The following is a 13,081-nucleotide window of genomic DNA, read 5'->3' as shown; positions in this document are numbered from 1 at the left end:
TACTTATTTTTAACATCTTCCATGCGGCAACACGCTTCTACCGATCTTCTTCGAAATCACCTAGTTGTAGCATGAAAAACTTGCCCTCGCTAATAGTTTAACTGGGGGTCGCTATTGGTGGAATATACAGCATGAGACGAAAAATTCTGTTAATCGATTGAGAAAAGGCGTATGTAGAGTAGAGTCAGCTGTTCCGTTTGGTAGCCATTTGATTATAAATGATAAAATTATGGTAAAAGTTTAATAATAAGTAATTTTCATTCGTCACGCTTGATTCTTAGCTTTAAAATGTAACAACCAGAGGTATTTCGAGTATACTGTATACTGAGGGGCTCTAGCCTGCGGGTGTACGCGAAAAGCCAAAAACTCTGGTAGCTCCTTTGGTGCCGCCTAAACAACAGTGGAGTAAACTAGCGGATGTTGAAGCAAGCTTCCTGCTTCGGCAAGGTTAAAAGAAAGTTTTTAATGTTTTAGGTTAAGTTACCAACGAATTCTCAGAATAGGCATCGTTAACCATCACGAACGCTTGACGCCAACGAAAAAATTTCATTTATGTCTTAAAACACGTGGGTACCTTCTGAGAAAAAAACATTTTTTCCTTAGAGAAGAAAGAAAGTCAGACGATCGCAGTCATCCACCAAAGGCCTCCATTAACAAATCGAGTTACTCCTAACTCTTCCGTTTAATTATACAGGGAGCACAACATTTAAATGTACTGAACCAGTTAGCCTTATGGCTTGAAGCTTATTAGATGGACCCATTACAAGGGTGCGATGAAAAACGCCCGATATCTCCGAAACAATACCATTCTTCCGTCGCTGTCGAATGAAATCAGGTTATTAGGGTAAAAGGCTCTATTTCGAAAACTTGTTTTGATATCAACAGGTGGCCTAACTGAAAAGACTGCGACTCTCGAATTCTATCGAAGATTTCCGTTCTACGATCGTATCCTTTGGCGTTTTTCATCATGCTGCTGTCCCTGTTGGCGTAGTAGTAACAAAAGAGCAACGACTTAACTTTACGGAGATATTTCGAGCACAATATAATCATTACGTAAATCAGGCATGATGAAGTGAAATCTTCTATTGGTTGACTTATTATTAATAAGCTGTCTCAAAGCTGGCAGCCTTTTTCACGTAATTAGATATTCCTAAAGGTGGTATGCCTTCAGCGTAGATGAGGGAAACATGGTATCATCGCCATTTCTATCTTAGCAGCATGTAAAATGCAAAACCAACACGAGTAAATATCCTACATGGACTCAGCTAGCCTTACTGAAGACTCATTGATCTCCAGTTACCAAACAGATGTTATGCGATGAAGAAAAGTAAGGTTATTCCTGCGATAGTCAATAATAAAAATAATACAAAAAAAAACCGTAGCTACCAACGTATGGCTAATCAGCTTACTTCAATTGAACGTAGAATAAAATGGTAGAGCTTCATATATCAACATGTGAAGGTAGATAGAAAAATCCATTGGACAAGACCTTCCGATATTGCCGAGCTTAGTGTGACGCATATATATATATATATATATATATATATATACATATATACGTACAACACAAGTCCAATATATTTCGTCAAAATGACTTGGTCTTAAACCTTGAGTAACGTGTCAAGGTTCTGGAAACAAATACACGTCTTTATTTTGATAATGAAGTTATTTAGAATGGGCAAAGTAGACATTACGGAAAGTATAAATGGCAATACAATGTTTTTTCGCTGTAAACATTGATAAAAAGGAAACCAGAAATCCCTGTCAGTGAGCTTATTTAGTATCCCGTAATTAGCTACCACTATGTTGTCTCTTCTATGTGACTTGTCAATCATCCGGGCAGATTTCCTTGGACTAATTTTACCGCCAGGAGGTTTGACTTCTAGTCGGCAGATTTCGACGTATTTAACTTAGATCCATATTATGATCGTGGGCTAAAAAAAAATTTCCCTTCACTCAGAAAACATAATAGAACCTTCAGTAGGAACTAATAAAAGAAAGAGATATCTATCATTTGAGCTTTTTACCTTTGATAATTAATTAAAGGCTTACCTGGTAATTACACCAATGACAACCGCCATAATCTCACAAACATTCTGCCGTACGTTCATACAAACGTTGTTCGAACGTTTGTATGAACGTACGTTTGGAAAAGAAACTGTACGTTTTATACATACAGCCGTAATTAAAATCTATTCGTTTATTCCAATGCTTTGGAGGACGCTCAATACTGTTATTGGTATTCTACTTCCATTGAGGCAAAAAAAGACTCTACTCCTCGGAAAAGCTTGAGCCTTCATTGACGCCTAGGCAAAGTATGAGACGAAGACTTTTAGCAATAGAACCTACAGAAAAATCGCTCTAACATATGTTCTTTGAGCGAACGCTCAGAGATGCACAGTTTTGGCACAACCTGAGGTAGCGAATTTGTCATTGTTACAAAGCCTCAAATAAATAAATCATTGTATAGTTCTACCTTGAGACGTAAATATGTTGTTTCGGGTCCGTGCATCCTGCGCATGCAACCGCAATCAAATCAAGATAATATTGTTACAGCATTGGCAAGTGGCTCTTTTCCGCTTAATAAAATGGTAGCGCCTTTTTCAATTTCCGTTCTACGTACATATACTCTACGTGCTACCGACAAATGGTGAGCTTTCAAGTGAATAGTTCTCTTAAAGGTCTATTAACGTCCAGCTTTTTTTCCATTCATTGCTCAACAGCCTACAACGTACCAATTACTATCGTTATTGTTATTATTCTGACCATGTAACCCGTTTAGAAAATATAGCGTTTTGCCCGAATCAACTTGATCGATCGCCGACGCTTCCTTCGCAAGTCGACTTTCAATCGATTACCTATTTTTAAAATTTTTTATTTTTCTCACACGTAACATTAAAGACGACCTCATCTAAGGGATCGCTTTCGGCTACCCCACCTGTTCAGAGCAGGTCCATTCAAGTGTTTCGTTCCAGAAACCCATTCGCCCGCTTCTTTTCATGATTCGTCATTTTGAAGTTTTCAGGCGACAATCGATCGCGACGAGTAGCTATCTTCCAGTGCCCGCCATCATCTCGAAACTCGTACCTCGGTGCTGCGTCAAATGAGCCTTTTGGATCATAGATTATTCTGTGTATGATAGCTCGGATCGGCCAGTGAACGGATTTAATAAGCCCAACAGAAGAAGAGCCAGTCGCGCAGATTACTACTCCTCGTCGGTGAAACGATGTCAAGCTGGAGTCTTCCAGAAACTGTTCGGTGGTAACCGTTGCCAAAATTTACTGAGCCAATTTTAATAGCTAGTCGCTGTGACGCGTATTAGTTGCACCAAGAATACTGTTATTTGTAGAACAAGATTCGACCGAAAGATGATTTGTTATTCAACTGATGTTCAAGTTAGCTCTTTGCAAGATTCGGGCTATCTGCGGTTTTCCTGCTATTCAAGGGAACGACACATTTTTTTGGTCCCCTGAACAAGCAATCGACAGCTTGATACGCAAGACGAAACACGGAATCTAGCAATAATCCTAGTTAATTTTGGCCATCATTATCGCAAATTATCCCTGAACTATAATAGTACGATAAACACAAATGCTACCAATGATGAAAACAGTCAAATCAAACTGCATTCATAAAAGTTGTGTTTTCAAGCAAAACACGAGCTCAACATTGGTCTCTATAAGACATTTATTTATCATTTATTAAAAATTATCTGTGTAAGTGAGAATATATAACAGGAACTATAACAGCGTATCTTTGTTATTCGTTCTAATTAAGAGACTTGAACTTCCCGAAAAACCGCTTGTGACCGCTTTGATTTTCTATTAACAGAGACTGCCTACTTTTCTTTTTTTGGATACGAGCATTGTTCTAGATGAATTTTCCCGACCGAACACGCAGCTTGCAAAATAGACCAAGCACAACAAATACCACGATCGAGCAAATGTCAATGAACTTTTTGAACATCTTGCTCAGAATCGCATAAATCTGGGCCTTACTGAGTGGGTATAATGTCGATCAGTGGAGCGGCCCACCTGTTCGATGGGCTACGTAAAAGGTTTCGCTAGATTTCAGTACAGGAAAGGGTTCGCAATTCTAAGCTGGACGAATATTTTACCTAGACTTTTATAAACTAGACTCCTAACGCAGTGCAAGCTTGCCCTCGCATAAGCCTTGAAGGGCAATGATATATATATCTGCACTCAAACCAAGTTGTGTTCACAGGGGCGTTCAGTGAGAGTTTGAGCAACAGTAGACCTTTAGGAACCGTAGATCCAAAAAGAAAATATCTGTATGTAATATGTAAACTAAGAAATAACAACCGCCGAGGCCTGCTGAATGCCTGCTACTGTCAACAACAAAATAGGGTGTAACAGGATCCCAATGGCCGGCTGGATCTTATGCAAAGTTAATCCGGACACAGATTGCGTCAGCAATGGGAGGTTACTCGGACGCACTACGGACTGTTTTGATAATAACAGGGAAATTCGCATGGTTGAGTTAAGAGTGGACGCGGATTTTATGGAGCATTACGTCAAGATTAAGTTCGAATGACTATTGTTTACTTTCTCACCTGTTCCGTTTTTACGTTTAACCCCAGTGTTGATTCTGGCTGAAGATAGCATCAAACGCAGACATTCTAGATAAATAAATATTGCTGATTTCGCAATAGGGTATCGAGCACCTGATTTACATTCACAGAATGTCCGTGCAGTCACGGAACATGAACTGCAAACCATCCCTACTAGCAAACGTGCTTGTGGAACGTAATTGATATGAAGCAAACTACGACGGGAACAAACAAAAGGAAAATAATATCAATAACAACATATATTTCGCATAAACATACACTTGCAATATTGGCTTGCGCGTACAACAAACGGTACAATAGAAATAGCATCGACATCTTTGAACTGCGTACATATAACATAAATTTAATGAATTGAAAATGGCAGCCAAAAAGTTTATTCTAGAACGGTCTAGAAGATGCATTCGCTTACGCAAAAAGCGGAAACCATTTGAAGTTTCTGGACGAATTCAGTCTTCCCTTGAAATTGGTTGTCCTGCGTCACGCCTATACTTAGTGCATGATCTTATGTACATTTTTGCATGTGTTGATAGCACGGTGTCGGCCCTCTTAGTACTGGACCGAGCCCTTTCCTAATTAGCGTCTCTAACTAGCGGCGATCAATCCAGCAGTCAATTACCGCACCGTTTTTGCCCGTCTATATATTTCTATCCTATAGAAATAAGTTTACGATTGATCGTTGATATAAGTAGACAAAGAATTAACCCAACTATGAGGTTTATAGCGGTTATTTCTGATAGAGAGATTAAAAAGAATTTCATTTGGAAACTGTGCGAGCGATCAAAAAAAGCAGCCATTTTGTGAAGAACTTCATGCAGATATGCTTTCTCGACAGCGATATCGGGCGCACAGTATAATAATTGTAATGGTAAATTCAATTATTAGGTTATTCATTAATCATTCACGAAATAATAATTCGAATAATAGGGATAGCAATAATACTAATATATTAAGACCTGACACTAATTTTAATTAAGTCATATTTTTTTATTTGCTATTTTAAGTTACGTTCCCAAACTTTGAACTAGCTTAATTTATTTAAATGAACTGTGTATGACTGTTACGTCACACGCTTATGGAGAATCTTTTTGGTACTCACTAAACGATATTTTATTAAGCAACAGCTAATAAAATAATATTTAGGCCCTGAAGGTTTGAAGGAATTCTAGAGATACTAAAGTCTGTTTTACTACATATAATACAAAATGGCCTGCACTTCGATTGATTAGAGGCAAGGCTAGCTCATATTATGACTGGGCTCGTCCGTTATGTATAATCCTATTGTTAAGCTTATTGCTTTACGCTTACTCCTTAGTACCCACCAATCTGGTCCAGGATAACAGATCGATCTATTTCGAAAACGACGTTAAGTATCGAACTTCTATCGATAGCGCTAACTTCTAGTGCATTACGCGGCCGATCTGATAAAATTAACAATCTCATCGCTAGCACAAGTATCGGCAGTGACACGGAAATCTATTTGACTTTTGCGCCGTTCCAGAAAGACTCGTAGCCCATAGGAAAGTACCCCTTACTGCGGAAAAGTAGGAGCTACGCATAAACTCAAAGCAGCAGTAGCAGCAGCAGCAGATTTTGAGGCGAGCCGCAGAAAATTGGTTTGGACATCATTAGAAAGCCTTCACAGATTGTTAGATGGTACATCCCAAACTTCAGCAAATTTGATATCGCGACCATAACCCCGTTACTATTCTCTGTGGCGACGACGAAATTGTCTAGCCAAGCGATCTGAGTCATACTTGAAGCTTACAGGCCTTAAACCGACATTTCATATGCAGACTCCCCGTAGCGATATCGGCTAGCGTTTCAGAGGCTTCGATGCCACGATTTTTGTTGCAATCCCGGTCAGTTTTGACTGTTCTACTCTTGCGATCTGGCTAGAACCAATACAATGAAATGGGATGTGGCTTCACTAAGTTATCGGGGCACAGTTTGAATCACGCGCGTTTACTTTATGCAGTCGAAACACATATAATTAACCGGTAGAGGCAAGTCGCTATCAAACACTTCTGCAGTGCCATTCGAAGGCTCATTGAGGAGACTGTAGAGGAGAGGATGGTTTTCCAAGACATCGATGGCTTCTACCTGGGTTTTCGCGTTATCACTTGCTTGTTCTGCGAGCTGTAAAAACAGTCGCCATTCCCAAAATAAGCAATCGCTCAGTGCGACAGCACTCTTTACAAGCCGTTTACTCTATGCTCTAAGTTCATCGGATATTTTATTAGAAGCGAGAGACAGTCATAAGGTCATGTACTCAATTATAGCTTGAAAGCTGAATGGCATTGTCGTGCGTCGATAGATACTTTGATTGAGTCGATGGCATAATCTGTTATCTAGCTAGAATCGTTTCGGAAAACTATGCATACATATATTACCTTGGCATCTAGCCCAACTGGAATTTTCTTGATTCAGTTATTATCTGTGGTACCAGCGAGTCATTTGCGAAGATTTCCTGGCTTTCGCCGATGCGAACAAGCAGACAAGGACGTCATCGGTACACCATCTATATATATAGTGTGTGGGAGAACAAAAGAATAGTGGCAGAAATCTCTTGAAATAGACAGCTGTCAAAACTGAAAAAAAATGAACGAGAAGCAACTATTGTAGGGAAAAATTAAATTTAGATACATCTTTGGCCAGTATGTTCTATTTCAGTCAAATGCTGGATATAATTGTCGAATAATATAGCGGAGGGAAATCACGGAGTTGCATTCTAGAGGACATCTATATTCAGGAAATACAACCAGATGAATGCTTCGGTTTAATCGTTGTTAAACTTTTTTTTTACCACCGAGTGTGCGAGCCGCAGAGGTATCATGAACCAAACGATACTTCGAATCTGTTAGTTCGTAATAGCTGCTGCGATGAGTTTCTTACAATTAGTGTATGCGGCCAGCAGATGAGGCCGTTGAACAAACTGGCGAACTGGGAACCACTCATTTTTCTAACGCCCATATATACCTATTATATTTTCGACTCTGTGTATAGAATGTCTATAGTTTTAACGCAGTAAATGTAAATACTCCATGCTAACACATTTCATCAATGTATGCATATGTATGTATGTATATAAATTTTACATTGTGTGTGAAAAATAAACTGAGTAAACAATTATAAAACGTTATAATATTGAAGATCAAAATGTGTCGTTAAATGTGAAGTCTCGTGTTTTTAGGTCGGTAAAAGCTGTCTTGAGCTTTGCTATATGGTACATACATCTATAGAAATCTTATATAAAATACAAAAAGTAAAAATTAATTAATTTTTGTTATTGCTAAAAACTAAGAGTGATCATGAACAAGTTTTTCGTTTGCAAAATTTTACCGTAGTTCAATGCTTTAACAGCCTAGCCCAATTCATATATAAAAACTAGGAAATTGTATAACACATATTCATTACCATAGCCTTATATATATATATATATATATATACCGTTAAATTCATGGTTCACTTTGACAACAGCGAAATAATCTCCTAAGTGTAGCGTAAGCTACGTCTTACTTTAATTAATCCCATAATTGAAACAAACTTGATTAAAATCCGTTTCGTTTACTACTAACAGCTCAACTATTTGAATTCATTTCTAATGTCCAACATTTCAATGTCAATTTTCACTATTAGCTACTGTTACTTCTAAAATTATTGTCATTATTCTAAATACACTAGCCAAACCCGCTACCTGATTGAAACATTCACCGTCGCGGGGTTAATTTATAGCAGACGACTAGCCAGTTCCTTTATTTCCCCTTCCACAATTTATTTACATTGGGTCATTTCCCAACGTCAGCCACCTAGCAATAATTCTGGTGCGAGGGAGCCCGGCGTGCGTCATTCTTGTTGGCTGTGAAGTGTCATATCTGATGTAACTGTGCGTGTTGTCACCGAATTAATTTCTGTCTCGTTCGATTATTCGTGAGTTACTGACCGGCGACGCTTTTGTTGTGTAGTCTATAGAGCCGTCGTAAGCAGGGTAAGTAGTCGGGACAGATGGGTGATGCTGGTTTGAGTTTATAACAGATGTCGTCAAACATGCCCCCATTCTTCAGAGTCTCACTGCGAATGGTAGAACGACAAATTATATGGAACTTTGAGTGTGTTTGTCAGCCGTATCAAATTAAAGGCGTCGGCGTCAGCGATCATGTTTTTGCGAAGGTGCAGAGTTTGGTGAATTGCCATTCGGTGTCATTTCAATAGATAATGAAAATAAAAAGGTATGATTACAATAGGCGGCGTTTGTATGACTGCTGAAAAGCGTGGGTCAGTTTTGATTTATTTACAAAAAAAAAACAAGTGGTTTCCGCATTCGTGATTTAGCACTTCGCTAACTAGTTCTATATGGCTGTGCGAGCAGAACTAAGGAGAATTGCAATTAAATCGATAAATAATTAAATATATATGTACATAAGCCGAGGATCATAATTTGTTAGAAAATTTCTCCTTGGAGTAGGCAGCGCCTCATAATAGCGTTGTTAATTATTTTGAGGATCCAAGCAAAGAGAAAAATCGAGTTAGCCAATCAGCCAAAGTACCCCTGCCTGTCAAATTTAAACGTCAAGATTTACAGGATTACCATAACAGTACATAGATGGGAAACGGTAGAGACAAAATTGAACTTTGTGCCGTTGTGAGTCATTAAGTCCACAGCCCACTGATTGGAGCGGCTGGTCACTATATAAATCAGCATAATTAATAACTAGGAAATATTTCCATGAGTCTATGTGGAAATAAATTCAACTTTGGGTCTATTTCATGCATGTACAGAAGGGCCAGGGAATAATCTGGGTCGACCAGTTCCACAGATACGTATATATATCTGTTAGTTATTCCAGCGATGATGAATGATTTCGTGGCTATTTAGGCCATTCCTCTATTAGATGTAGGTTGTGAGCTTGTCTTGATTACGATAGTGTTACGTCGATAACACAATTTCAAGGTTGAGCCGTATAAAGTAATTAAACCCTCATCAGCTTTTTGAATGTTCTCACTGCGGAGCGAATCGACAAGCCTTATTCGGCGAGGGATAAATCGAATAATATAGTTGTAGATATTAATTTTTGTATTCGTTGTACCAACGAATATATTACAATTAGAGAAAACGTTTCAATTACGTAAACTACGTAAGCGTTTATTTCCTGAATTTACGGGATCATTCTTGATGTATATGCAGCTGTTCTCTCTCCGGCAAAACTAACGAACTGCAATTATAAGTGTATATATGCACGTCTTTATTTAATTAATATCTGAGATCCTTCTCGATACTTAGTAATAATAACAATAACTACTTTGCTATTTTGTTCGATGAGAATTCTTTTCGCCTACTTTGTTGTCAGAGAAATCATTCGTGTTTTTCGAGTAATTCCTTTCCTTCTTCTTTGTTGTGGCAATTATGGCTGAAAACTGACACATTTGGTATTAACTGCAACATTACTTACCTCTTTAAAGAAGATGAATTTAGCCATTTAATAAAAAGGGCTCAATCGGTCAAATAGACTGCATTTCACATTTTCTTCGTTATATCAGTTAATTAGAACTTCAATTGATAAGATCTAACTTCCGTTAAGTATGATCACTATTCTCCTGTGTAACTAAAATATCCTTTCAGTTTCGTTCAGTGTCTTAAGCGCTTGATGTTTAGCTGCCGTTGCTCAGCTGGTTCCTCAGGTCGAAACTGTTATGCGTCTATTCGAACGTATTGGTATTTCGAAATTTTTCAAACGAGGGAAGACTTTACATACTGCTGCATGGTTCGTTATAATTCGCTAGTGTGTTGTATAGGCTATAACTGGCATTCTAGCAGGATTACAACTGAATTACAAAGCGTGAACAACTAAAACGATCAATGTACGTATACAATCTTAGATATTTTCTAATTTAGTATCGCATTAATAGAGGCAAGAGTCCCGAGTGCGATCCAGTGTCTCCACCACAGACGAATTTCAATTAACAGGTTTCCAAGTAATTTTAGAAATTCTAGATCGGTTATAATTGTCAAATTGAATTTCAGATTATATTATAGAAGGGTTTTTTCTTTTCGCGGACATATGTGGATAGGATTAAAACATCTCGAAACAAGTATTACTCAAAGTCAAGCGACTGAATTCCGAAATTCGCCCGACAAAGAACATTTATCTTCAGTCGATCAGAATCAAGACAGTTGACTTGCAGAATCTGTCGTCATATTCTAAATGCGATGAACACATAACCACAATTCTACTTAGTAGCATACTTTCGGATGCTCTGAATGGGCTGCGTTCTAAAATATTCGTAGCGTTCTGCTAGCTAGATACTGATTAGATAAATTTGATAAGAAAGTAAACAGCTTTCGTGCTATAGTGAGGTTGTTATTACACATAAATGGTAATAGTCACAGAATGTTTCGGTAAAACGCTAGCTTGTGATCGCTTCCAGTGATACTAGTAACTTTAAACATGCATTCAACTGAGGCAATTTAGAGGTACTCGTAATGGTCTGTCGAATAACAACCGACTGCTGAAGATATACATTAAAGTGCATTAAAATGAAAAAAATCTCCACTACCAGGTGATGAAGCGTCTAATTAGATGACCTAGAGGAAAAAGGGACACTATCGTAAGGTAAGAGGCGAAACCTCTAAAGGGTATTATAGCTAACGAGCTATTGCTCTCCAAATAGTCAGCTTAGGCATTGTTTCTAAACACGTTCTTCGTACTGCCTATGCTCTGTATGTTAGAATCGGCAAATTATAAACATGTATAAATAAATGGTTGTCGTAGTACCGCGAACAGGCGAGCACAAGTAAAAGCAAACATTCTGAAAGATATTACGGTACATACTGAGCAAGCCTAATAGGACTTAAAGAAATTGCTATTGAATGCACTGTATTCTGATAATAATAGGGATATTTATTGATATTTAATGACAGAACGACATGAAGTCGGAACTACTGCTTGATAAATGTGTTTGCAGAGTCATTCGAGTCTAAGATACAATACGATACTACCCGCTAGCCATTAGTTGCTAATGAAAGTTTGCATTGCAACCGAAAATATGTGAATTATAGGTAAACGAGTTAATAAATTCAGTGGATTTTGGTAAATAAGGAAATTTAATAATTTGATTGTGGCTCATTCTACAGTCATATCTCTCTTTCAGCGTCCGTGTCGTCTACAGGAATGTTAGTAACTTAAATGTGTTAGTAAAGTTTTATGTCCCGTATTTTATTAGTTAAGCACCGTTTCAGAGCTTTGGTGTCCCCCTCCAACACGTTACCACTGTGTCGTCTGACTAAGGCAGTCATGATACTAGTAATAATAATACCAATGTGAAACTTGGAACATTATTTTAATGTAAGCGTGTAAGTACTGGATGAAAGATGATATTATTTTTCTCTCAGAAAATGAGAGAACTGCATGAAATTGTTTCGAACACAGACCTTTTCGATCATAGCCCTTTTTGATTCTTTTTGGCAATTCCAGATGCATAAAGCGGTGGCGAGTGTCCCACGCGAACTTCTCATCGCTGGAGAAGACGATGATTGGGAGACGGATCCCTCGTTCGTCAATGACGTTTCTGAAGAGGAACAGCGATGGGGCAGTCGAACCGTCGAAGGAAGCGGCCGTACAGGCGGTGGAGCCTTCGAGTAAGTAACCGTACTTGACTTAATGATGAATAGCCGCATATAAACAACGTGATGAACTAAATGCATACGTTATTTGGTGAGGCTAAGCAGGCCTTCTCGCTAGATCCTCCTCGTTTAGATAGAACTTCGTTTATTCACATGTAGTTATGTGTCAGTGATACAAAGTTTGAAGCGGCGTCTTCTGGTATCTTTGAATGAGAAGCTTGGCCATGCAAGCCGCAATGTCCATTCGTTGAGATCTATAGATTGCTATAACAATAATAATAATTCCAAAGACCAAATTGGAGTCATTGAGGTATGGGTGATCTACGATGTTTGTACGTCAGTAAAAGTTATTGCAACGAGTAACAACAATTTGCAATATATGAATGTGTAACGCAGCAAACAACAAATAGACAGAGGAAACGGAATAACTCGATGACCGTAAGGTCACGCTTGACACAACAGTTCCAGTTTTTTTGGTGAATCTGTTCTCTTTATTAGCCATTAGCGATAACGTTTGACGGTGTTGTCATCATCAACGCACAAGTGACAATTGGGGTCCTGTATCTAACGGGATGAACATCCCCAGCCATAAGGTTTATAAGGCTGGGACTGGCTGCGAACAATAGATTTCCTAAAGAAACAGCGAGTGAGTCAGTTTCCAGGGTGTATTTCAATCTGTAAGCTAACTGTCGCATTTGACCATCATCCAATATAAAAAAATTCAGGATTGTTGAGAAACTCTGTTTCACATAAAAAAAAATCTATGCCACGATTGTTAAATGTATGTAGCACATCCATCCACTGATGATGACTGACTATGTTTGTACCAAATTAGTCTTAACTAGAGTCACATATGCGCACCATAAATGAGA

The 13,081-nt window shown here is 38.3% G+C and overlaps 1 protein-coding gene and 1 long non-coding RNA gene across 5 annotated transcripts in view; both read left to right on the top strand.

Moving 5' to 3' along the window:
- LOC111267514 (uncharacterized) overlaps window positions 1-7,748 on the top strand; it is a 12,877-nt gene extending 5,129 nt beyond the window's left edge. The window contains exon 2 of the long non-coding RNA XR_015313838.1: window positions 3,019-7,748. This is a non-coding gene — a long non-coding RNA (uncharacterized LOC111267514). The remainder of the gene's footprint in view (window positions 1-3,018) is intronic.
- A 647-nt stretch (window positions 7,749-8,395) lies between these two features.
- The window catches only part of Cortactin (cortactin), a 15,004-nt gene continuing 10,318 nt past the window's right edge, over window positions 8,396-13,081 (top strand). The window contains exons 1-2 of one of the 4 annotated variants that reach the window (XM_022845789.2): window positions 8,396-8,576; window positions 12,061-12,224. In XM_022845789.2, the coding sequence (XP_022701524.1) occupies window positions 12,061-12,224 (164 nt within the window). In that variant the 5' untranslated portion in view covers window positions 8,396-8,576. Of the gene's footprint in view, window positions 8,759-11,183; window positions 11,200-12,060; window positions 12,225-13,081 lie in introns of those variants that run through there. The other 3 variants (XM_022845787.2, XM_022845788.2, XM_086971348.1) reach the window with 3 other exon arrangements.

Source organism: Varroa jacobsoni, unplaced genomic scaffold (assembly GCF_002532875.2).
Source record: "Varroa jacobsoni isolate VJ856 unplaced genomic scaffold, vjacob_1.0 scaffold_1195, whole genome shotgun sequence".
Classification (NCBI taxonomy): domain Eukaryota; kingdom Metazoa; phylum Arthropoda; class Arachnida; order Mesostigmata; family Varroidae; genus Varroa; species Varroa jacobsoni.
Note: the sequence above shows the minus strand (reverse complement) of the source record. Positions and strands in the feature narration are given on the sequence as shown.